The 27,857-nt window shown below is 38.9% G+C and overlaps 1 protein-coding gene and 1 long non-coding RNA gene across 3 annotated transcripts in view; one reads left to right on the forward strand and one right to left on the reverse strand.

The window, feature by feature from the left end:
* LOC127575441 (uncharacterized) overlaps positions 1 to 27,857 on the forward strand; it is a 105,386-nt gene that overhangs the window by 63,868 nt on the left and 13,661 nt on the right. The gene's annotated exons all lie outside the window — the stretch shown is intronic.
* The window catches only part of LOC127575439 (exostosin-1-like), a 380,638-nt gene continuing 372,971 nt past the window's right edge, over positions 20,191 to 27,857 (reverse strand). Inside the window, exon 12 of the mRNA XM_052025314.1 lies at positions 20,191 to 24,338. Coding sequence (XP_051881274.1) covers positions 24,153 to 24,338 — 186 coding nt within the window. The 3' untranslated portion in view covers positions 20,191 to 24,152. The remainder of the gene's footprint in view (positions 24,339 to 27,857) is intronic.

Below are 27,857 nucleotides of genomic sequence, written 5' to 3' on the forward strand. Positions count from 1 at the left end.
CCTCCCCTCCCCGACCTTCTTATTCTGGTTTCTGCCCTCTTCCTTTCCAGTCCTGATGAAGGGTCCCGACCCGAAACGTCGACTATATATTTCCCTCCATGGATGCCTCCTGATCTGCTGAGTTCCTTTGGCACTTTGTGTGGGTTGAAACAAAAACAGAAATGCTGGAAGAACTCAGACAGTCAAGCAGCATCTGTAGAAAGAGAAACCAGTTAACATTTTGGGTTAGCGACCTTTCCTCATAGTATATGTCTTTCTTTTTGAAGTATGACAAAGAACCCAAGGTAGCTTCCCTGATCCTGTGAATTCTGAGGTCCTTTCTATGTTAACCCGTGCATTAACTTCCATGTCCAAAATCTTGGTAGCGACCTCTGGTAATTTGTAAAACTTAAATGACTTCTTGACGTAATATAGAAATTAAGAAAACAGTGTACAACAAAAAATTGATTCCAAGGTTCCATTATAATTAGCCCTACATAACCCATATTACCTGCCAAAGGAATTGGAGGGCATTCTCTCCCATTGGCTAACTGTGCAAAGCTGCAGAGATTTTATCAAACAATGAAACCTCAACTTCAGCAAGTGACTTTCCATGATATAATGGGTTCACATTTGCAGCAATGCAAGGAAGTGTTTAAGAGTACTTACATAGAGGCAGGAAGAAGATATACAGCCTTGATTCTATCAGATCACAGCTGATCTGTAACTCAACTCCATTTTCCCAGTTGTTCCCCACTTTGTCTGATACCCCAGCCATTAAGAATCTACTGAGTAGGAAGATGCCGTACTTGGCCTAATGTGAAGGGTCAAACAAGATGATCCCCCAAACCCAATAGCCATTCTGCTAGATAGAGCAGGTGCTGAGATATGAGGATATCAGACGGCAACACTGATGTTCTGCCCCAGATCACTCTGCCAGCCTTTGATAGTTCACACTTTGATTGAGATATTTTAAAAAAGTATTCAAATGAATGTAATTAATTTAAAAAGTACAGAAACAAGTTAACTGTAATTATGAACACCTTAAAATACTGATAAAGAATTTAAAATATTTAAAATGAAGTAAAAATAACACAGCTGCTTGCTGTGTGGTTGACAGTGAGAAGGAAAAGTTCGGGCTGCAGAAAGTTAGATATGGACTAGTCAGCTGGGTAGAAAAATGGTTAGTGGAACTTAATCCAGGGACAGATTGCATATGAGAAGTAGTGCATATGGGAAGTGCAACAAAGCAAGGAAATGAACAATACAGGGACAATCTCAAGTGGAATAGAATGATCTTGAACTGCATGTCCTAAGGTGCTTGGAGAGGTGTTGAATGAGTCATAGAGCAATACAGCATGGAAACAGGCCCGTTGGCCCAACTTGCCCATTCTGACCAAGATGCCCATCTAAACTAATCCCATTTGCCTGCATTTGGCACATATCCTTCTAAACCTTTCCTACCCACTTACCTGTCCAAATGTCTTTTAAGTATTGTTATTGTACCTGCCTCAACCACTTCCTCTGGCAGCTCGTTCCACAAGGATGTTTACTTATAAAAGTCAGGGCTTGGAATATTAGGGCGGAGGAGTTACATTGGAACTGTATACAATACTAGTTGGACCATGGAGAGGTATAGAGGAGACACATAAACATTTTGCCAGGACAAGAAAATTTACCTGTGAGGAAAAAGGGTGTTTTGTTTGAAAGGAAAGGCCAAAGGAAGATTTAATTGCGGTGTATAAAATCATGAGGTGTCAAGCTAGATTAAAAAGGAGGGCCCTATTTCCTTTATCAGGGTTGTCAAAGACTAGGGCTCATAGATTTAGAATAATCAATAGAAGAATTAGTGGGGTGGTGTGAAAAGAGTTTTTCATGCAGAGGATAGTAGAGGTCTGACACTCATTGCCTGAAAGGGTGATGGAGGCAGAAATCCTCATTATATTTAAACAGTGCCTGCACGTGCACTTGCAGGGTTATGATCTTCAGAGCCATAGACCTGGTATTGAAATGTGAGATGACGCTGGGTAGCTCTTTTTCAACTAGTACAAATATGATGGGCCAAAAACCCTCTTTATGTGTCATAATTTTTGTCATGATACTATGATTCTTTAATTATCTTAATTACATCACTTGAGAACTGAGATCACTACAGCCACTGGAAGATAATTATGCACAATAACAAAAATATATACAAGAGGGTAACAAGAGTGGGCTCAGTGTGTGGGAAGCGAGACCAGGTTCTGTTCATCCGCAGCAGCACCAGACTCCCTGTTGGTGTCAGTGATCTTGCTGGAGATTGTCTTTGCATCTTTTATGAGGAAGCAGGACTGAAGTCATGGGGCTGATTTAGAAATAACCAGCCCAATGTTTTAACTGTTTAAGTTAAGGAGAAATCAATTCCTTTAAAGAAAGTGTCAATACCCTTCCCTATGTTCCTGAAGGCATCAAACTTGCTCCTGCATCATGGACTCCAGTATTTCAACAAAATGCTCATTTTTCATTTTTTCGCGGAGACAAGTTACCGAACAAAACTCCATAATATCAATCAGACCTTACAACCTCTATTATACAGGCACTGTCAGAGGCTTTCCAAGGGAAATGTGTAACATTCTTTGGCCCCTGTAGCACACAAGCACTCATTCTCCATGGATTATCCAATCACTCTTGACTAATCCTTGTTTCCCTACAATGCAACCCTGATCCCAGACAGACTTTTATTCAGTCTTCTGCCCAAATTCTGTTCTACACATCTGCATTCGAGCAGGTAAGCGCGTGTGTGTATTTGTGCATATAAGAATGTATTGTGTGAGCGTGCATGTGTGTATATGTATTTTCATGCTTGTGTGTGTGCATTTGTACATGTATGTTCTTGCATGTGTGCATGTCTGTATGTGTACATGTGCACATGTATTGTGTGTTCATATATATAAATATGTGTTTGTGTGAGTGCCCGCATGTGGAGGGAGTTTTGGTTTTTTGCTCTTGATTTAGATTTCTTTGTAATTTAAGGCTGAGGTTAAACAAACAATTTTTTTCATATTAATATAACAAAACATTTAATTGACTGCAATGTACAATTTTCAGCCTCTGCTAACAAATCCTGTCTATAGTCCCGACTAAGGCAAAATGCTACATATAAACTAGTTTGTTAATTGTAACTTAGTAAGACTTCAAAGGAATGTTTTTAAATTACAGCAATTAAAACACACATAGAAACAAGAACACCAGACTAAAGTTAAAGTACATCTAGAAATGTCTGCTTCATTGGTGTCATTTGTGGCTTGTTAATTTCATACTTGAATTTTTTGCACTGGCCATACAAATTAAAAAGCCTCACAGCAACATACACAGTCCCTACTGCTTATATCAGCTACATTGGTATTAACGATCATTTTGCTGCTGTGCACATCTTCACATCTTTTCACGGTGTCCACATTGGAGCCAAACCATTGGGCAGATTTTAGTCAATTATTCTGCCCCCTCTCCAGCTGGGAATAGAGCCCCAATCACTTCTTCAATTGCATCTCAAGTGGATTGGGCCCCAGTCCATTTCTGGAAGTATGGCACAGTTGAACTGTGGATAAAAGTCATTCAATCTAACAAATTTGTTCCTTCTCCTGTCCATCTTTATCAATTCAGGCATGAACTAATTTATATTTCCTGTAGAAACCTAGAAAATTCCTTTACTCTCTAAGAAAGATTCCTGAAAATCATATTACTAATCATCCATTTATTCCTCATCAGGAGACAGGCTGATACTGTTCAAACCTATTTCACATATCGGATTCTTCGAACCTTGCAGAAAGGAAACTTTCTGCCTGTCAATGTAGAGTATGTGTAAGTATTCAAGTTGGGATCGAAGACACCCTGTATTCATGGGTAGTGTGTTTTGCCATGTGTAGTGTGTTTTGCCATGGGTAGTGTGTTTTGCCAAAATGCAGCTGTGAGACTCTTATACTGAAAGGACCAGTGAGGCGATGCAATAAAATGTTTTAAATCCATTAAAGGAATGATCAATTCATTGGCTTCTATTTCTTTGTTCTCTTTAATAGGTTTTCACTCTCTGTGTAATCTTCACAGTTCTTTCTAAATGACTAATGTAATTGAAATCCTTATTCAATTGCAAGTATTATTACAAAAAGAGTACATAATTTTAATAGCAATTGCTCTCCGTATTACAAAGTTGTCTACATGGCAGTTCAACTGAGAACCAAAATGGGTCACCAGGGACACTGGACTCATCTGGTCAGGCAGCATCTATGGAGGGAAATGGACAGTCAGCGTTTTGGGTCAAGACCCTTCACCTGGACTTGAGTTCCTCCAACTCCTTTGTGTGTTGTCCATTTGCCTCCAGAGATGCTGCCTGACCCACTGAGATCCTCCAGTTCCTTTGTGTGTTGCTCCACATTTTCAGCATCTGCAGTCTCTTGTGTCACCAGAGACATGAGTCTTCTTTCATACCTACCAACATGCAGGGATATGGTGGGCAGTGCACTGGAGGCAAATCACATTGCCCTCATTGACATGGCCTGGCAGGTGGTGGGTTCCAGATAATCTGAAACGGACAGTGAATGTTTCTGACACAAAATCAAGAAACTGAGAACCTTGGATTTACATGGTGCACAGTGTTGGGCAGGACAGACTGCAAAGTGGCAAGTATCAATCAATCAGGTAACTGTCAGAAGCTCACAAATAAAGTGCAGAAGAGTCTTATTTGCTAAAATGATTCAGGTGACATTAAGTGGGCATGCAAACTGTGAGTCCCTACTGTCATGTGCTGCTGTTACTTATTATTATTTTCTCAGTGTATTGAACTTTAAAGAATGTTGTAGACCCCCAACGAGTGATCAATTCTTTCTGCAAAAAATTCTTTTGTGAAGTAATAAAAATCTTGATTCATGATTGAGATAGTTTGGAAGTGTATTGATAGCCTGTACCATAACAGATCTTCAAATGATCAGTATCCATTCTTTTAAGACCTGGTTTCATCCTCTGATAATAAGCACACATTATGTACAAGATAAGTACACAAAACTTTATAAATTTATATTCCTCAAAGGCATCAAAAATTATTGTTGGATTAATAATATTCTGTAAATGCTACAAATTTGTTTTGTCAAATTGAAAATTTGATAAAACAGATGTTTTAAGTGAATCAAATTGAAAAAAAATTTATGAAATTGTATTCGAGTAGTACAAAAAGGAAAAGACTGGTGCTCTGAATCCATTTTATTAATGCTACAATTTTTGAATTTATGAAAACAGAAGAATGTATTTTATAATGTTAATCTGATTCAACCCAAATATTCTATTTGCAGTGAAAGCTTTGATGGATTTGATATCCTACCAAGGCTATTTTGATAGCTAAATGATTTTCTTCCACCAGTTTATCTAATCAGTATATTTTGTTTGCCATTACTGACTGTTTACTCATGGGATGACTTAAATGTAATGATCACTGTCCAATATTATGTGGTCAAATAGTGCACAGTCAACATTATGTGATGCATATCCAACCTTCAGTCCCAAGTATTGGCAACTTAGCTGAGAAATTGATAATGTTTTCATGAAAGCACTTCGCTCCTCCATTGTCCTTTCTGCACTACCTTCCAGTACTGGTTGGTCAAAGAAAAGGAGCTGTTGTTGGTTCCCCTTTACATTGTTGGATGCTGTTGAAAGCTTAAAAGACTTTTCACTTCATCTTCTCCCCACCATCAACAATAACATTTCCACCAACCACCTCTTCTCCCCACCACAGATATAGTTTCAGATTGAAAGAAGGACTTGTATTTACATAACACCTCTCATAACCCCTTTCAGCACAGTTCAAAATGCTTCACTGCAAATAAATACTGTTGAAATGTGGTCACTGTTGTAATGCTGGAAATGCAGCAGCCACTTAGTGCACGGCAAGCTCCCACAATGCAATCTCTTGACAATTACCTTCTATACAAACATATGAATTAGGAATAGAAGCAGGCCACTCAGCCCTTCCTGCTTGGTCTGCCATTCAATTAAGCTCCCTCTTTTCTAAACACTAATAGATGCAGCCTACCCTGCCTGACTTTCACTCATAAGATAACCTGCCCATTCCAAGTACAAAACTCTGATCATCCACTATCCACTTTTTCAGAAATCCCGATGGTTCAGCACCTGGCTCGTCTAGTTCTGTTCCCCATGATCCTTTAAACTCACCGTGCCCCCCCTTTCCCATCCTCCCTTTAAACAAATCACGGCCCCTTTCCCTTTCACCCTTTAAACTCATCGGGGTCCCATTCCCATTTGCTTTTAAACTCATCAGGGCAGTGTCTTACATACTCTTTTTAAACTCATTAGTGCCTCTTCCCACGCTCCTTTTAAACTCACCGGGGCATTGTTTCCTGTGCTCCCCTTAAACTCACTTGGTTCACTGGAAAACCTATTATAGCCTATCTAAAAAAAAGTTAATTAAAAGTGTGTTAGGGATATTAATTGCAGTAGCATCCATTAATCTGGAGAATCTGCCAGTCTGGCACCACCCACATCCTGAGGGTGTCAGAGAATAAGAGTTTTACTTTAGTAAGCATCTCTGAACTGCTTCCAATAAATTAACATTCTTTCTTAAATAAGGAGACCAATGCTGTACATGGTGCTCAAGATGTGATCTCACAGATCTCTATATAACTGAAGTATAACCTTCATACTTTGGTATTCTTTTCCCCTGGCAATAAACAATAATATTCTGTTAACTTTCCTAATTATTTGCTGTATCTGCTTACTAACTTTTGTGAATCATGCACTAGGACACCCAGATCCTTCTGCATCTCAAAGCTCTGCATTCTCTCACTATCTAGATATGTGCTTTTATTTATTTTCCCTTCCACATTATACTCTAATTGCCAGATCTTTGGTCACTCAATTAACCTCTCTATATCCTTGTAGGGCTTCCTCATATCCTCTTCACTACCTACCATTGTGTCATCAGCAGATTTAGTGACACTTTTTGGGTATTGAAGTTGGGCTGGACAAGAACGCTCTCCTTCATAAGGCCATCTTTCATCCACCCGAGAGAGAGGACTGATCATCTCCTGAGGCCTCTACTTCCTCAGGAGGCTAAGGAAGTTTGGCATGGCCCCAATGACTCTTACCAATTTTTATAGATACACCGAGCATTCAATCCAGATGCATCACAGCTTGGTTTGGCAACTGCTCTGCCCATCATTGCAAGATATTGCAGAGCTGAGAACACAGCTCAGTCCATCACACAAAACAACCTCCTCTCCACTGACTCTGTCTACACTTCCTGCTGCCTTGGGAAAGCAGACAGGCCAATGAAGCTTGGATGTAGATTGCAACCTGCAGCCAAAGATTCTTCTTTCTTCCTCCTTCAGGCTCCTCTACTTTCTACAATCTTCAATACGATGCCACCACTGGACACCCCTTTGCCTCCCTCCTTGCTGCTCACAGCCTTTGAGCCTGAAAGGACTGTTCCTGTCCTATGATTCTCTCTTCTCGTCTCTCCTGTTGGACAGTAGATACAAAAGCCCAAGAGCATGAACCACCTGACTCAAGGACAGCTTCTATCCCACCATTATCAGACTCTTGAACAGACCTGTCAAACACTAAAGGATGAATTCTTGATCTCCCAATCTGCCCTCGTCGTGGCCCTTGCACTTTATTTGTCTACCTGCACTGTACTTTCTCTGTAACTGTAACACTATGTTCTGCATTTCTTTCTACTGCCTTGATGTAATTATGTACGGCATGATCTGTCTGGATGGCACGCAAAACAAAAGCTTTTCACTGTATCTTAGTACATGTGACAATAATAAACCAATATTAATACCATCTCCAGCAGTGCAGCACTCAGCCTGTGCAGTGGTGTTGGAATAGATTTTAGTATTTAAATCTCCAGAATGAAATTCAAAGCCACAACTTCCTGGCTCCAGCCACCAACTGAGCTACAGCTCACATCAACCGAACCAGACTGCTCACAATCTCAAAATCCTCATCAACCACTAACCACGCTTCTGAACTTGTAGTCCTTTCCTTCGCATTTATTACTTGCTCCTCTCTTTGTATCGTTGCCCCTCTTCATCACTGATACTGTACTCCTCCCATTCATTACCTGCCCTCCTACCACTGTAAACCTCAACCCATCCACAATTTGTGATCCAAATGCTGGCACACCAGGTCCCACCCTCACATCACCACTCACATCACTGAGGTATCAATTCTTGGTCTCCCAATACCTTCAACTTAAAAACTATCAGGCTCTGTTTAAATGCATTCTTATATCCTCCAATCTAAAACCATCCCTCCCAAATTTCCTAATTCTGGCTTTTTGTGATCCATCTCTTCTCTCTCCTCTGCATCTCAGCCTGTCTCAGTCCCAAATTAAGATTGAGGCACAATAGGCAAAATAATTAAATGGAAATAATACATTTATATTAAGTTTTGTGTCATATTAAGCTCTGTGGTAAAGTCTTGGAATTAAAAACTTGCACAAGTAGCTGGCAGGTAATATCTGTAAGGTTGTAACTGTCATAAAATGGTATGGAGAACATAATTGGTTTCTGCACTATTCATTTATATCTGTTTTATTCATGACTGTCATTAATCCATTCATATGGTATTTATCTTGATTTGTGTCAGTTGCAAACAGTGAAATACTTTCTCAGATCAGTACAAATTTTTACTTCATACCTAATATGGAATACAGATTAATGTATAAAAATGAATTATACAAATAATGTGTGTTATATACCTTGCTGTGTTCCATTTTCAACTAAATGTTAATGCACAGCATTGACACACACTTGAACGAGAAAGTAAATTCATCCTAGGTAGAAGTGTGAAACAGGTGAATGGAATAAAAGAAGCAGGCAAACGGCAAAATGTCTACCAATTCATGAAGGCCCCAAATTCATACCACATTGGCTTTAATTTGCTGATATTTTAAAGCTTGATCTAAAGGTGATTTTAAAGGGTAAACTTTCTGAAATTATGCTTTACTTGTCGGGTGTGTGGGTGAGTTTGCGTGTGGTTCATTGGCTATGCAGGAATTTCTATTCAAATTGATGGTAGACAAATCACTATACTTCATTTGCTCAAAGACATATGCATCAAGGGCCAGCACTGAAGCTCCTGGATGCCTCTTATATGTTGTGGGATTGTGAAAAGGTCAGGTCACTCATTCACAGTTATTCAAATTGAGCCAAACAATTATTCTGCAACAGATTAGACTGAACAAAATTGCTTGATTTACATTTCAAATTCAGTCTCAATACGGAGAACAATTTGACCAGAGCAACAATAGACTTTATAATCAACATCCTCCTTTTTTTGACTCTGGGTTAGTTTCATGCCATCTTTCAGTAGTTTAGCATAAAAAAACAATTCAGAGTTCAAATTTAAAAAAGGGATGGAAGAATAAGAGAAAAACAAGAAGTGTTTGTGTAGAGCTTTACCCAAATAGACCCATGGACATGGCGGAGGTTTAATGTTATGTTTACGTGGACTGACAATTACAACATAAAAAACTGAAATGAAAGGATTAGTGAGACTGCCAAGCACATCAGGAAGAGTGAGATTTGGCAACATTAATTTTTTTTTCTAATTCTGTTTTCAAATTTATTTTTATCTTTTCTTACTTTAATTCTCTTGTTTATCCACACTATGATTCCCATGTTCAAATATCTACTGCCATGTTTTTCATCAGTCTCTGTGTAAGTAGAATACTCAGAAACAAGGTGCACCTCAACTGACCAATTAAGTCATCCTCAGGTTTCTGCCAGCTGAACCCTGCAGCAGTGGAACACAAATCTGCAGGTCCTCCTTTAAGTTACATACCTCCTGTCTTGGAAATGTATTACTGATCTCTATCCAACAACACTCTGGGAGGACTTTCATCACCAGGACTGCACACCACTGCAATCAGGAGCCAACCTCACCAACTGTAATCAACTACGAGCTCCCGGAGAAAGCACATTCACATTCCCTCTTCAATAACTTAGATTAAGCAAGTCTTGGAAAAGAGTTCAGCACCTCAATAAACTTCCTGCTCAAAAAAATTGTTCAGAGCCAACCTGTGTAAAAACAACCAAGAGTTTATTCTCTAAGCACCCTAGAAGCTCATAGTGATGAACTGGAGTCCCAACAAAGGGAATAATTTCTGTAAATGGTACTTGTAAAACTTTCTGCAAAGGGCTTCTATGTGCACGCCTGAAATGATGTTTCAGGCATGCATAGACACCTATTTCTCAAAAGGGTCGTAATTCAGGGCTGGAGCCTTAATAACATATTTTATTAATGTCTCCGCTATTTCAGTTGTCTATGTGGACATCTAACCAGAAATATGAAGGTAAGTATTGCAGATGGGGAAAATCTGAAAAAATAAAGTATTGGAAAAACCTGCTAGTTTAGGCAGTACCGTTGAAATGAGCTAGTTACAAGAGTCAACATTAATCTAATAACATTGACTGTTCTTCTCTTCACAAATTCTGCTTGACTTGCTGTGCTTCCCCTGCACTTTTTATTTATGTTATACTGAACATGTGTCTAAACCAATAACATATTGTGGTTACTTATCAAACACCAGGTCACAAAAATCCACTTTTCAGCCCCTGTTTTGCTCCTAGAGAACAGGTGAAAGGCATTCTGATTTCTACCCCATAAACCATTTGCATGCCATTGGTCAGCTTGTGTACTTCACTAGATCTATCAGTCCTATGCATTCTGTTTGTTGCTTATTTTTGATTCAATCCCAATTGATGTGACCTTCTCAATTTTGACTTCCTTGAGCCAGGATAGTCTCCAAGTCAATTGGGTGGAAACACCGGTGTTGTTTATGAACTGCACCTATTGTCCTAGCGGAAGAATGAAATAGGTACATCTTGTGTTCTATTTTGTGGATTGGAAGATATTTCTGCAAAATTTTCCCTTAAAAGATTAGTTATTCTGCATGGATTCTATGGTAATATAGATTGCATGTGACCTACAGCCTGAATGGGTTTGCCTAGACTGAACCACTTTTCCTGTTTTCTTGCTTTGATTCTTACATGTCCTTATCCAAGAACATGGGAGCATATTTTACAGCTTGTTGTATCAGTCGGCTGCTCTGCACAGCAGGGATTCTTTTTCCATTAACCTTCTTCTCAGCTGGAGGTCAGTGGAGATAATCAAATGGATAAAATAATATTGAAACCTTTATGGACCAATGTATTTTTTTATTTTTCCCTTCTAGCAGAGTTTCCTGTTCTCACAATTCACCAAATACAGATGTCAAGAAGCCAAAAATGCACTGTGTGTGGCTGCTCAAAAAAAACAAATATTTAAACATGAAGAAAAATGTTAATAATATGGTACCTATCATTTTATTTGCTTATATTGGCAGGTCAGTTGTGTTAATATGAATCCTATGTATTTTTTTATGGATGAGGCAGCCTTGATTTTATTCATTTTATCTGTCTTTACTGGCTTTATTTTGTTATTGATGATTCCCATGTCTCATATTGACCACACTAGCCTCTTAATATCTTTTAAGCATTCTCCATCATTGATGCAGAACATTTTTAGAAATCAGTTAATGGAGTTACATTTTATTAGCAAGAGATTCAGCAAACAAATTTTGAAAATGATTAATCATCTCTATTTTGAAAAAAAATCTGAATGATTCCAAAAATTAAATCAATTCTGCATCATTGGTCCATTTATCATACTTTAGGACTAAAATAGTAAAGTGATTGGATAGATAACCAATGGAGAATAGAGTTTCAGCTCATTATTATCCACTAATTGATGTCAACAATGAATAAAATTAGCAAAGGACAAAGCACAAAACTGGCAACAATATATTTTTAAATTTTTCTTTGTTTTTGCTGTTTCTCAATTATGTAAGTTACGTGCTCCACTCTTAAATCTACTCTTCTTTATTCAAATGGCAAGCCAATCTACTTCCCAGTATTTACTAAGGCTGCTAATACATTTATTTACAGGAGATATGTGAGGGCAATGCAGCACCCTGGCCTTTAGTTTACTCTTCGCCAGAACAACTTGCACCTAAAACCCTCTGCTGGGTAGCCTGAATATATGGAACTTATCTCACCGATGGCCTTGTCTGACCATTTCATGGCAGGTACATCTTCCTTTCTTCAAAGTATGTTATTTTACCAGTGGAAAATTAGAAAACAAGAATTCAGTCCTTTTTGGCTAGTTTTTTCCCTCTGTTTTTAGTCAATGCATTAATATCCATCCCTTATGGACGGAAAGCATTGTTGGTGATAGAGTAGCCACAATGAGTTCAGGTGACAATCTTTTGTCTGTTACTCCTCCATTAAAAAGCAGAAATAATTAGATTAATCTTTTAAGCTTTCGTTGTCCTTATTATGATTATTTCTAGTTTTTATGTCCTTAAATATTGCCATTTGGAGTATTAGAGTTTGCAGGCAACTCTTTAATCAGGGCAGATTATTTATGATGGATGCATAGGACTCCTGAAAAGGAAAACAGAAAAGTGATTCAGACTAAGCAAACCCACTCTCCCCATCTGTAAGGTGGGGCCCACCCCTTCAGAGAATCCATACTGAATAATTAATCTGTCTGATATTTTATCCATCTGCATTGTCCTCACACTTAACTATTTGATATTTTATCTATCTGATATCTTTGTATTATTATGCATTGATGAAAAAAGTAGTGCCATTGTAAGCCCATATGTCAGTACCTGTGAGTGGCACTAGGACAAACTCACATGGGTTCCTCATTCGTTGCTATTTCCAGTGCGATTGAGTTTTCAGGCTAGATGCTCATTCCCCTGAGAAGGAGGGTGAAAGGACTAAGGAACACATTTAAAAGAGTCACTTATTTCCCAGCTGCTAGCCAAGAAGAGGTCTCAGAAGAGTTTGCTCATCCATTTTCTTAACAATGTTCTTCTTGGATGTTAAAGCACTGTGCTGAGCAGAAAGCACCCCTGACACTTATTCTCCTGCACTCCTTGGTCTTATAAAATGACATATATGGAGCCACACAATTTAATTTTGCTTGTAACATAATATGTGCTATAATGATGGAATCATATGTTTGGATGAGGTTGCTCCTGAATGGGGACCTGTAGAGTCTAAAACAAAATGCCTCTGCGAACAACTTCCCAAGCCCTTGTTTCAGGACAGGCAGAAAATGAGAATTCAGTAGCACTGAGTGGGCTGTGTGTTTTACCACCACTCAATGACACGGATGCTGTGGACATCAAATTGACTGAAAAACAGAACGGGGAAAGTACAGGAGGTTACTTAGACTGGTATAAGGTTTCTTGCAACCACTGTTTTTCATATCCTGTACTAATGATTCTCAATTAGGAACGTGTGACTCAGTTTTGCAGATTATACCACGCTGAGATGGTGGGTGGCAGGGGAAGGGTGTTGTGGTTAGATGAACAACAAAGAAGAAAATAATGCAGCAAAAGACCATAAAACTTGCAAAAGGCACACTTAAGTGGTAGATGTAAGCGTGAGGTGATGCCCCTTGGTTAAAAAGTAAATCATCAGCCACATGGAGTAAAAAAACTGTATGGACTTGAAGGACCTGTGATGTTGATGAACATGTCACTAAAAGCAGCATCACGGTTTAGCTAAAGAATTAAAAATTCTAACTAAATGCTGGGGTTCATTTCCAGGGAAATTATTGAAATTAAGGACGTTTAGTATTGTTTACAATAACAGAAAAATACCAAGGTAGAACTGGAGAAGGTGCAAAAAGTAATGGGAGGGTCAGGATTGGGGGTGGGGGGAAGAGAGAGGGAGAGAGAGATGAGGAAATGCTGATATGTGGCAGATGGAATGAACGGAACCTTCTGTGAATATTAACACTGTCACAGACTAGATGGCCCAAATGGCGTGTTTCTGTAAATTCTTTGTCATTCCAAATCATCTAGCCATCTGCCACAGAGCTAAATTGCTCTGTTTGGTCACTTCTGTCAAATTTTCAGCATGTTTCACTGAAACACTGTTACTTGATGACATCATGGGAGGTGCTTTCAAGTTTTAACCAAGTGGGAGAGGAGCCAACATTGACAGATATTTTCTCTAACCTACAAACGTGTAGATTGATTCAGCTCCACATGCAGTTCCAGTTTTACTCACTATTTCAGAATGCCTTTCGAATGAGATTTCCAATTAAAACTGTCCTTTTCAACTGCTTTTGAAAATAGACACATTGGTTGACTGGGTTTATGAGCTGGTTTTAGTGATTTAATACAATAGTATTTATCCATTGGATCTTGTGTTATTTAAGATCTGCATTCACAGATACTTGGTATCTCCTCAGTGGCTTTCTTCCTCACATAGGTGTTTTCACATTGCAGCTTATTGCTCTTTATTCTACTTCTCAGCTCCTATTCTCGATACTTTTTTAACCTGCCTGTAAGGGCGGCACATTGGCATCACTAGTAGAGCCGCTGCTTTGTAACACCAGACACCTGGGTTCAATCCTGACCTAGAGTCCTCTCTGATTGGTATTTGCACATTCTCCCTGTGACTGTGTGGGTACTGTACTGATTGGTCAGTTAAGTACAAATCCATTAAGGATCAGAGAAATAAAGTACCCACTTCCAGCCAAATCCAAAATAGATGCTGGTTGAGAGCCTTGCCATGTGGGTATTGCCTCCATATTTCCTACATTACTTTAGTGGCACTTAAATGGCTGCAGAATGCTTTGAGATGATCTGAAGTCTTGAAATTGCAAGTTTTATCTTCCTTCACTTAACTTTTCAAACTATCGCTCAATGAAAATGCAACCTGTCGGTTCCTTCAGTCTGCTGAGATCATGGTTCCAATAATGCAGTTTCTAAGAGGCACTCTCCTGCAGCCCTGCAGTATCAGGCTCAGCCATTGTTTTAGAAATACTGTAAGACCAGATAAATTGGACTTCAGTAAGAGCAAGCAATATGGTCAGCAGTTAAGTGATGGTAACTTTGTTCAATGCAGGGAAAGAATCTGAGTGTATCTGTATAATTAGAAGGGAAAGCAATATACAAAAACACACTACAGTCTCAGCCTGTGATGGTTCACTATCTGCACAGTGAGGTGCAACCTAGTTAAAATGCAGTGACAAGTTCACACACTTGGTTACCTGGCAACTAATTTCTTTCCGTGCATTTTCCTGAATTCAGACTACAAGGATGGGTAAGTATTTATAACAGTTATTGCAGGCTACCCTGTCCTCCACATTGGGTCACATCTTACTGCAAGACCTCTTGCTCAGATGTTCTTCCTGCATATATTTTAAAGCCGGTGATTTTAGAGATTTGAATTCCTCCCAAGTTCTGAGCACTTCCACATGTTATGAACTAAGCTTTGCAAGTCTCACAAAATTGATAATTAGTTTTTAACAGCTCTTTCCCACACCCGCCCCTGCCTCTGGCAACCCCAGGGAATGTGCAGTATTCTTATGCTATGGACACAGTATTGCAAAGCTTATTTGCCTCTTGGAGTAGTATTGGAGCTGCAAGAAATTGTTTCAATTATTTCCAAGTGCTATTTTGAAGTCTTTCATAAGTAGGATGAATGTACAACTCCATATACTCTAAATCTATCACTGTAAGTGATGTAAGGTGCAAAGAAGAGCCATAATATCTTAACATGCTGAAATTGCAGAAACACTGAGTGGAATAAAATATCTGGCTGAAGATTTATGGGTTATAAACTGGATCAATTACCAATGAACCACTCTAAAGATTTTTGTGTTCATGCAAAATTCAAAAAAAAGATTTTTCAAAGAATGATTAAGTACTGTATTAGTAACATTTTCCAAATCTTTCAATTATTGGCAAAGAAAAAATTGCAAATTAATAGGAAGCATGAAAGTCAATAGTTGTACTATACTGTGGACTAGCTTGTTTTACTGCTCAAAGTGGCCACAATTCCCCATGGAAAAGGAACAGCAGGTGAAATACTGAGTATGAGCAACAAGGGTTGACTTGCACCCTTCCTCTCCTTTGATGCTGGTCTTGTGCTCATGAGGTCTGTGAGTGGGAGAATTGAGCATCATTGTTTTAGGCAACAATGAGTGTGCAGAACACATACAATTTAACATGAAGGCCACCATCCAGCGACTTAAACAGCCCTTTCAAGTGAGGCAGACGTTCTCTTGCACCTCCTCCATTCTGGTCTACTACATTCAGTGCTCAGGATGTGGCCTCCTTGCGTAGACCAGGCAGCCGTTTTGTGGAGCATCTGCGCTCTGTCTGCAACAACCATCTCAAGTTTCTGTTTGCATTGTCTTAACTCTCCTTCCCACTCCATTGGCAAACTGTCTGTTTTCTGCCTTCTCCATTCCTATGAAGAGGCCAAATTCAAACTGGAAAAGCAACACCTCATATTCCACTTGGATAGCCAACATTGAATTTTCCAACTTCAGGTAACTCACACACCTGATGTTCTCTATGCACGCGCACACACACACACACACACACACCTGATGTTCTCTATGCACGCGCACACACACACACACACACACACACACTCACACTCCTGATGTTCTCTATGCACACACACACACACACACACACACACGTCCACCTAGTGTTCTTTTCCCTTTGAAGGGTCTCGGCTCGAAGCATCAACTATTTCTCTCCATAGATGCTGCCTGGCCTGCTGAGTTCCTCCAACATTTTGTGTGCATTGCTCCAGATTCCAGCATCTGCAGAATCCCTTGTGTCTTCTTCTCTCTTTGTTCACCTTTCCCATTTCCTCACACCCAGCACCCCGCCCCCCCCCCCCCCCCCCCCCCCACCATCTGGTTCCACCTATCACCTGCCAGCCTTTGTCCTGCCCTCCCTTGTACTGCCTTACAGTAGCAATCTTTCCTCTTTCCTCTCCGTCCCGATGCAGGGTCTTGACCCGAAACATCGACATACTCCTTTTGACACCAGAGATGTTGCTTAACTAGTTGAGTTCTTCCGTCATTCTCCTTTTTGTTACATAAAAGTTTGTGTCTCTGGATGAGATGCATCAGGCATCACCACCTAATAAACCTTCAGTCTGGTTCCCCATGTCATGCAGTGACAGGGAGCCTGTGTTTGGTATTTTTCATGAATGTTTAGATTCTCCTCCAGAAGAATGTCCTTCACAACAGGATTTCCCATCCTGTTTCATTATGTTGGCAGAGGGCAATAGGAAAGTCTTGTTAGACAGTTCTCAGGAATGCTCCTCCATATGTTATTGGCTCTTGTTGAAAGCATGACCAGCAACATCCAAGAGGCATGAATGAGGTAGGTCTCCCTCAAAGCAGGCATACATGGGTAAACAATAGAGTGATTTTATTCCTGGAGGAGTAATCCAGATGCTCAGAGAATCTGAATTCAGATCCTGCCTTGAAAGTTTGAGAATTTGAAATTAGTTGAGAAAGATAGAATGAAGTGACCAAAGAATTGGATTAATTGTAAAAACCAGACTCTTGTTCACACCCTTGTGGAAGTACCATCACTGTACCATGTGACCATGGAAGTTTGAGACAAGGCCTCCCACTACCTTCTCAATGCAGCTAGGAATGCCAGTCCATTTCCCCAGAATACACTGGCTACCTCTCAAATGTGTCAGAAAAATCGAACTGGGGTGCCATCTGAATCAGTTGCAGGACTGTTTTGAGAGTTAAGACTGAAATGTACAAAGTCAGCTCCAGCTCAGAAAGAACAAACCTTCAGCAGGATCTCTGTTTGAAGCAGAAACAAGGTGCACCAGAGTATGCTCTGGGAGAGACAAATCATATATGTACTTGCAGGTACCACAAGTAATTAGGAAGGTGAATGGAATATTAGCCTTTATTGCAGGGGACGTAGGATATAAAACCTAATTTGATGCGATGTCGCAGGGCACTGGTGAGACTGCACCTGAAGTACTGCATACAGTTTTGGTCTCTGTATTTAAGGAAGGATGTGCTTGCATTGGAGGCAATGCAGAGTGGGTTCACTAAATTGATTCCTGGAATGAAGGGTTTAACATTTGAAGAAAGGTTGAACAGTTTGGCCCTACGTAGGGTGGATGCTGAGAGGATCCTGGAGGACTAGCGAGAAGCTAACGTTGTTCCTTTTTTCAAGAAAGGAACTAGGGATAATCCTGGAAGTTATGGAATGGTGAGTCTCACATTAGTGGTAGGGAGGCTGTTGGAGAGGATTCTTAGGGATAGGATTTATGAGCATTTGGAAAAGCATGGCCTAATTCATTGTCCCTGTGCATACATGTACTAGTGCATATGACAATAAACTCACTTTGACTTTGACAGTCAGCTTGGCTTTGTGCGGGGCAGGTCATGTCCTACTAACAATTGAGTTTTTCGAGGAGGTGACGAAGGTAGGGCAATGGAATTTGTCTACATGATTTTAGTAAGGCATTTGACAAGGTCGCTCATGGGAGGCTCATCCAGAAGATTAAGATGCAAGAGATCCACGGTGACTTGGCTGTTTGGATTCAGAATTGGCTTGACCATAGAAGACAGAGGGTAGTGGTCAATGGGTCTTATTCTGGATGGAGGTCCGTGACTAGCGGTGTTCCGCAAGGATCCGTACTGGGACCTCCGCTGTTTGTGATATATATGAATGACCTGCAGGAAAACGTAGATGGGTGGGTTAGTAAGTTTGCAGATGATACAACGATTAGTGGTGTTGTGGATAGAGTAGAAGATTGCCAAAGGATACAGTGGGATATGGATCAGTTGTAGATTTGGATGGAGAAATGGCAGATGGAGTTCAATCCAGGCAAATATGAGGTGTTGCACTTTGGTAGGTCAAATGTAAAGGGAAAATTCACAGTTAATGGCAGACCATTAACAGCGTTGATGTACAGCGGCACCTTGGGATCCAAGTCCGTAGCTCCCTGAAAGTGGCCACACAGGTTGATCGAGTGGTAAAGGAGGCATATGGCTTGCTTGTTTTTATTTGTTGAGGCACTGAGTTCAAGAGTCAGGAAGTTAGGTTGCAGCTTAATAAAATTCTGGTTTTGCCATATTTGGAATATTGCATTCAATTCTGGTCACCCCATTATAGGAAGGATGTGGAGGCTTTGGAGAGGGTGCAGAAGAGGTTTACCAGGATGCTGCCTGTATTAGAGCGCATATGCTATAAGGAGAGGTTAGACAAACTTAGTTTGTTTTCTTTGGAACAGCAGAGGCTGAGGGGAGACCTGATAGAAGATTAAAAGATTATGAGAGGTACCTTTCTCCCAGGGTCGAAATGTCTAATACCAGAGGGCATGCATTTAAGGTAAGAGAGGTAAGTTCAAAGGAGATGTGCAGGGCAAATTTTTTTTATATAGGGAGTGGTGGGTGCCTGGAATATGCTGCCAAGGGTGGTAGTGGAGGCAGACACGATAGAGGCACTTAAGAGACTCTTAGACAGGCAAATGAATATGCAGAGAATGAAGGGTTATGGACATTGTGTAGGCAGAAGGGATTAGTGTAATTAAAGTCATTAATTTATTTACTTGAGTATAATATCGTGGGCTGAAGGGCTTGTTCCTGCGCTGTACTGTTCTATGTTCTACGTTCTAGGATGTTTTCCCTAGTGGGAGTATCTGGAACTAGAGAGCACAGTTTCAGAATAAGGGACTGCCCATTTAAAAGAGACATGAAGAGGAATTTCTTCTCTCAGAAGCTTGTGAGTGTACAGAATTCTCTACCCAAGAGAGCTGTGGTGGTGGAGTCATTGAATATATTCAAGGTGCAAACTGACAGATATTTGAACAAAAAGGGAGTCATGGTGAAAGAGCAGAAAAATGGTGTTGAGGCCAAGATTGGATCAGCCATGATCTTGATGAATGTTGGAGAAGGCTCAAGGTGTTCAGTAGCCTACTGTTTATTCCATTCTAAAGCCTCAACAAAAGGAAGCAATGGAAGAGAACGTTAATGTTGGGTATATGGTGTGGGGAAATATGTGTAGGGAAACATATTGAATGTATTTAGTGAGAACATAACCTGGAATAAACTGATTATGGGGGTAGATCCACTCCAGATCCATGGTTCATCTTATTCAGTGACACAACCTTGACTTGTCTGTTCAGGGGATGTTCTGTCTATTCTCCCGGCTACTGAGGCTCAACCATGAGTGAGTAGGTGTCTCACACAGGTGCCTGACCTACAACTTTCTGCTTAACTGCAACAAAAATAAAAGCAACAAGTTATAAAACGTTCTCATTTTAAAAAAGATCATTTTATTTCAACAAATTAAGTCATATATAGAAAATTGGCATTTACAGTATTTATTGTTTCCATATCTAAAAAGTTTCTGCAATTTGCTCTACATAAGCAAAGTGGAAAGTTGAGTTACATTTCACACCTCCTGATTCAGTATTGCAATTTGACCGCATGCAATGGTAGGTTTGCGTGTAAGCCAGACCAAGCAGGAATGTGAATACGGAACCCAATATTTCAGAAGGTTTTCTGTTAATGGATCTCATCCTTGCTCACCTGGGCATAATGTTGGCTTAGGGAATCATTGCTTGTTTTGAAATCTCATCCAGCATATCTGTCAGGACTCCCAACAGCTCAGCATGTTATAATATCAGACCACAGTGAAACAAAGCTCAACAAAGGCACAACTCAGAAAAGATTCAAAATGAACAAATCTGGCAACAAAATACTTAAACATTTACCAAAGCAAGAGATGAAAACCTAAATGAGCAAATATTTGATTGTATTTTCAAATGTTAAAATGTACAGTAATACCTTTAAATGAGATTCACTTTCAGACTCATACTGTGATGACAATCATTTATATGCCTCAGCTGCATATACCATGCAAGGACATGTTGATACTGTTCATTGACTTCTGAGAACCATTCTAACATATTATTTCACCATATGGCTTGGGTGCTGTAGTGCACATTCTAATTTAAGTAACATCTACAATTGTTCCAAAAATTAATTTGGAGATGTCAAAACCCCAAATTTAATCCAGTTTAAAATTATCCCAGCAAAATTCACTATCAAGTATTGACACCCTGCTGATCTAAACCTGTTAAATTAACACTCAGAAACCAAATGCTGTACAAATTCTGAAACGAATTAATATCAATAAAAGCTAATCATATACATATAGCATAAAATAAAATATTAAAACTAATGCATAATTAAATCAGGAAACAATACTGATCTGCTGCTTGGGATGCTGATCTGATAAAAGGAAGCTCAAAAGGGAAGACAAATCAGATCCTGCCAATGGAAGGATAAGTTAGTCAGCAGGAGGGAGAACAACTTAAAGAGAAAAAACAATTGTGGAAATGCAAGCCGTGGTTTATTTTTCTTAAGCTTAAAATGCTTTTCTCAAAATAAAGCAATATTTGGGGTTACAAAGATTGCTTCTGAGAAAGAATTCACCTATATATTCACCTAAATTGCACTGGTACCTATTTAGTTATTTGTGTTTGTAGGTACGTTTATTACTGCATGCTATGCAATATATATATATATATATATATATTACCAAGATATAACTGTCTCTTTGTGAGTTTTTGGAAGAGCACTGTTCCTGTAGCAGCAAACTACACTGAATGTTTGTTTAAGATGTGCCAGTGCTGATTTCTGTGTAAAGTCTGTGTTGCAGTTTCTGAGGGAGGAATTGATTAATTGGCTTTTTAAATTAGCTGAGGGGGTGGGACAACGACCTGGTAAGGAGGTAGCCCAGAAGTGGCCAACATACTGGGCCTGGGGTCTCTTACATGCTGGAGGCAAGCCTTCTGCCCTTTGCTGGAGGGTTGAACTGGATTGGGCCAGCATCTCAATGCAACAAGCTTCTGGTCTGAACAGCAGTCAAGCTGCTTGAAGATTATTGTTTCTCTCTACACAGTTTTGCCCTCTGCTGCCTTGGGACTGTGCACAGCTAAAGTCTGAGTGTGCCTGCATGGGTTGGCTCTTCAAGCCCACTCCACCCATTCTGCTGATCTTTGAGTAATGAATGTTGAAACCTAACAGGGTGTTTCCATTCAAAACTGGAAAATAGCACATTGCATGATGGTGATTGTGCTTCTGTTGTGACTTTCATGCATATTTCAGTGGCATATTTTTACCATTGTGAAATGTTCCCAAGACTACCTCAGAAACAGCAGAAACTGGTGGGATAGGACCAGAAAACGATGGTCATTAAATTCTGTCTGTCTTAATTGCAAGAGAAGTTACTCGGCAGTACCCTACCAGAGAGATACAACTCAAAGGAAATAATCTCATCAGTCAAAAGAAAACTGAATTTCAAAGCTGAATTTTGGACATTAGTCCTCAGTGATTAAAATTAGTACTCAGAAAATAACTTTGACATTGACAAAAAGAACCAATGAATGATTCAGGAAACAGGTTTAAAAGCAAATAAGGTTGGAATCAACAATTTTGTTATCAGTTTATATCAGTTCCATTACAGTAACTTAAACTGATTAAACATGACCCATTGGCCATTGTTTATTTCACTAACATTATAAATGAGAAGGCAATCAGTTATTAACATCTACAAATTTCCCAAAGACACATTTTGCAGAAGAGATTCTCTTGAATATCATCTGCATTTGGTTTACTCCACCAATGTCATTATAACATGATTGAAATAAGGTTGTGGGTGCAATAGCAACCCAATAAAGTGAACCCCCAACTTTTTCTGCTGCTCCTTGAATCTGTATGTAAATGTATTATTTATCAAATTAAAGCAAAACTCTATCAGTAATGAAGCAACAAACAACTTGTTGGAGGAACTCAGTGGGTCTAGCAGCATCGGGTGGGGGGGGGGGGAGGAATTGTCAACATTTTGGGTCAAAACCGTGCAACAGGACCTCTATCAGTAATGACACATTTTTGTCATAGAATTGTTGCTTCTATTGCAACAATTTCTCATTATGAAAGCTACATTTATAGCAAAGATGGATCTTTTCGTCAGTGATAGAACAAAATGAACATGTTGATGCTTCATACTGGCATTTGGGTATAATATACATTCGTAATGAAAAGCCAGTAGCATCATAAAGTGCCATCTATGTATTAAATTTATTTCCTAGTATCATCATCTGACAGTAGAACCAAATTTAAAATGAATCTTGTGGCTATTTTTCTGTGAAAAGTTCTGCATACAGTCAAAATGAATCTATAAATTTAAACTGTATGCTTTGATAAAAGATAATAAAAAGCTTACAGCTTGCAAACAACCAGTCACCTAGACAAACTCACTGTTACAACTATTAGCAAAAGCAACCTTGGACCATGCTATTTCAAAACTGGTTTGTTAATTTTGGATTTTTGAAGTACTCATTTTTAAGTTGCATTTCCAGGGTTCAGAGAATTTTTCAGTAGGTTATTAATTCAGAACCACTAAAATTTGCAAGCAGAGGGCTGCAGGACATCCTATTGGTCCCATCCATTGTAGTTACTTAGATCACAAAGCAAGAAATGCTGTATATTGTATATAGTAAGAATAGTAATGGCTATATCAAAATATAATGCTATTTGATATTGTAAGTTTCTTGTTCAATATTGTACCAAATTCTAATCCTGGCAATATTTTCAGATAATGCTGTTATTCAGGAGTAATAGTTTTATCCAATCCAATTTAGAATTTAGCTGGTACAAATCAACCACAAGCACCTATTAACCTTTCTTTTTTCAAATTAGTGTGATGTATAATTGCAAATGGACAACACTGTGCATGTTAAGAATTGCTTTGAACCACCTGCCTTGTTCTGCAACTATACTTAATTGATGCACATTTCTTTCTGTTCTCATTGGATGTATTTTTTGACCAAGATACAATTGCCAGACATGGAAAGAATTAAAATGTAAGATGCAACAATTAGACAAAGAAGCAAAAAAAAACTGATTTGTATTCAGCTGAACTTTCCAATCACCTTGCAAGCTTTAAATAGAAAATGTACATTCTTTGACCATAAATTTGCTATGTGCTGTTTATCCCTAAAATCCTCAAAGATTAGGCACGATTGTCAGAGATTTCAGTCTGAGTAGACAAAATAAAACAGTAATAAGATTGGGAACAAAAGCCTATCTCGCACCAATCTTTTAGACTGCACAAAGGTCATTGTTGTTTGGTCCCCAGAAAGTTGAATAATTTTGTTGCCATTATTGTTGTTCTGTATTACAGCATCATCAAGAGTTATTTGGGGTTTTTATAACAGGCAAATCCCACAAGCTCTTAAGTACAACAATCCAGCGAGCCTCTATAATCGTTCAATCTCCCTGTACTTCTTGCGCAGGATGGAGACTTGGTCTTTGAAAAGAATGGGATCCAGCCTCATTTGTGAGTGAATGAGAGGCATGAAGCCAAACCAGCTGGCAAAAGTGTTCATGCAGGTCTGGCGTTGTGCAAAGTGATCTGGATCAGCCCAACGGGAAGTCTTTGATCCCTGTGGAGAAAATGCAAAGGGAAGATATGAACAGCAACTGCAAACGCAGACATAGTAAGCCTGTTGTCTAAAGTGGTTCCCTTTATATTTCTTCAAATTTCTAAAGGACTAGATAAGAGATTTAAACTAGTGTTACAGGGGTCATTTCACACCTTATAGGTGTGAAATAGAAAAATGCAAGATGGATTGCTGTATATAACTACTAATCCATGGTGAACAGTACTATATAAATAGGGAAATATGATCTCTAACCTGTTACCTTGGTAACTACAAAGTTTGTACATTGTGCAAGGAAGGCTAGTTTACTAAACCGTCCTCTTCTTAAGCTTGCTGGAAATCATTTTCAGTTTCAAAACCTGTACTGTATGGAGATTTCTCACTGAATGGATTATCTTGGCCATTCTTGTGGCACCAAAGCATGAGGTAAACATTGTAAATATTGTTTTCAATGTGCTACGGAGTTCAGCGGAGAACATTAATCATTAGGAAGAGAATATCTTTAGGTCCTGGTGGTTAGTAACAGCAACAGGAATGCATACATAATTCAGCAGTTACAACCTTCTTTAACATATCAATACTAAAGCAAAAATAACTTCCAATAATGAAATGTTTTTTTGTGTTGATCACAATTGTATAGGAATTTCAAAAACTCCAAATATTCTCTGATCCCCACACAACCTGACCCCTGAAAATCTCATTATCTGCTTCTAACCTTTATAAACTGTGCTATGTATAACATAAAAATAATTCAGACACCAATAAGCACCCAATGTAGTTGACTCCTTTGCTTCCTTAATTTGGGGCAATTAGGGATGGGCAATAAATGCTGTAAACATTGGTTCACATACTATGAAAGCGTATAAAAGTGCCTTTAAAACTAGTTGAAAATGGAATTCTTCAAGCCTTTGCTTAATTACTGTTTCCTTTAAAATTTTCTTACATATGCGCAGAACCTGGGGACCTTTGTGAGGTTCAGTTGTTCTCAAAATGTAGGTGATGTTACCAAGACCACACTTTTATTATCCGGTCCTACTTGCTCCAGTGGTCTTCCTTAATACAAGCAATGTACGTATCTCTGCTCCCACCTCTTGCAGACCACCTGGTCCAGGGAATTTGTCAGCTCTCAATAGTTTGCCTAAAATTTAGAATTTGGTGATATTAACTGTTTTACATTCATTCCTCATTCTCTTTTCCTCTATGTCACCTACTAGTTTCATTTTGCTATGATTCTGCCTTCTGGTGTGACGACGTCAGATACAAAACATTTATATAACATCTCTACCATTCCTTCCTTGCTATTATTAGTTCCATTGCCTTTGATTATAAGGACCCAACATTTATTTTTGCCATTCTCTTCCTTTTTAATATCCTTGAAAAGCTCTTATATTTTGCTTTTATATTTACTGGTCGTCTATTTCTATAAATTACTTTATTATCAAGTTTTAATCATCCTTTGCTGGTTTCTAAGATTTCTCCAACCCTCAACTTTAAAACCCATTTCTGCCAATCTAGTACCTTTCTTTCTTAATTTTCCCATGGTGTTTTAGTTTCTCACAGTAGCAAAGCCGCCCCCTTACCTTCTTTACTTAGCTCTACCAGCCTATTAATCTCAGGGTTGTTGAAATACCTCATGATTATTTTTTGTAATTCACCCTAATCTGTTTACCTATTTTTTCCTCCTTCATTAAATTCCTCTAATTAGTCAAATTGATCCTTTATTATCTTTTATCTCTGTCTACGTGGATTCTGTTTGTGTTTACTTATTACTATGTAAGTTTTCCTTCTGCTATTATATTATCTCTAATATGATTAGCCACTCCATTTCATTCTCTGTCTGTCTTTTCTCCAGTTGTAAATCTCTGGAATGCTTAATGCTCAGTCCTGATTTTTCTCTAGCTATGTCTCAGTAATCCCTACTAAATCTGCTGGGTCACAATGATTTATTGCCTGCAGTTCCTCTTTATTATGATTGTGTGCATTGCCATGCAGACCGACAGCATAAAAAGCAACGGATGGTATTAATCGTGGCTTTGCTGGCAGTTTGTTTAGTGCCTGCAGCTCATATGGATTTGATGGGTGAAAGTGTCAGGATATTTGTTTGGTATCCTGCAAAATATGGAGATGGTTGTGTATTTGCAAGGCTGATAGACAGTTGCTAGTACTGTGCATAATTGTTTTGTGAATCAACACAAGATTTACAGTGAAATGCTCGAGGAAAACATGGTACAAAAGCATTAGACAAGTAGGCAAACGTTATTTTGGCAATGTTTTAAGAAAACTATTAATTTCTTTTTCATCTTCTCAGGGCACATGCAAGACCACATTCAATCTATCTGAAATCTCTGATTAGACTGCCTTGGTGTGCCTCCTCAGTGGAATATGCCCCCTGTGGACTGCTCAGTGGATGATTTCTTGCAATGGACTCCAAGAATGCATTTTCTAATTAGAAAATTGCCCTTCAATCCATTGTTGGAGTTACTTCTCCTTTTATATGGGGAACTTTAAAGCAGAGCCACAAACCTGCAAGTGTTTCAGTGATACATTTTGCTCTGGTTGTAAATTTAAAAAAGCATAGTAAAACCTTCTGGAATCACATATGATTTTCTTTGCACACAATAATGCCTGGAGAAGTTCATACCTGCTGATATCCAATCCTGTCAAAACATCTGCATCAAATAGTTTTAAGTAGCTATAATTAAAGATTACCAAATGTAAATCTGTATCACTACACAAATATTTCAAAGATTCTACCACTCCAAAGAAGCTGACTGCAAATACAATGAAGAGGGTTAGGAGAATTTTTAATTAAAAAAATAAGTTGGAAAGTTGCTGTAAAATAGATTGCTACTAAAATGTCATGTTACTGGCTGTTGTTGTAGACAATGAGGCTTTGGTTAGGCTGAGTTTATAGATTTTGTTTTGTGACTTGGCCTTTGCTTGCATAGCCACATGAATGTGATGCTGACTCCTTATTTTTCCATCCTCCCAGTCACCTTGAAGATGTATACCTTTGTTGGAGAAAATGGTGACCAGTAGTACCACTCTCAACTGATTGTTCATCATGGGCACCTTGTTGCCAGTGTTTAAGGTGGAGTGGGAGAAGAATCAGGACATCTTGATCCTCTTGTAATCTTTTGTCCAGATTAGACACTCTCATTCCTGAGTGATGATCAGGACCCTTGACTGATATTACCACTCTCTACTTCAGAGTGAACAGATTGTTGTCCTTTCCTCTCCCTGAAAAGAATAGTTGATATCACCAACTGCCTGGTTTCCCTAGCTAATTCCACAATAGCTACTTTAGTCTACACATTCTTGCACTTAGACCAGGAAGGGATAGTAACATGATGCACTGAACCAGTAACACTAATCATCCTTCCCACAGACCAGGAGCTTTATACGTTCATTTAAATTACATTGTGATTTTCTCTGTTCAATTATCTTTTTTGATCAGGACTTCGAATTTCATCATCTCTAATTTTTGTTAGCATTGCTGAACAATAGAAAAACGTATCCCTT

The sequence above is a fragment of the Pristis pectinata genome, chromosome 10 (genome assembly GCF_009764475.1).
Source record: "Pristis pectinata isolate sPriPec2 chromosome 10, sPriPec2.1.pri, whole genome shotgun sequence".
Classification (NCBI taxonomy): domain Eukaryota; kingdom Metazoa; phylum Chordata; class Chondrichthyes; order Rhinopristiformes; family Pristidae; genus Pristis; species Pristis pectinata.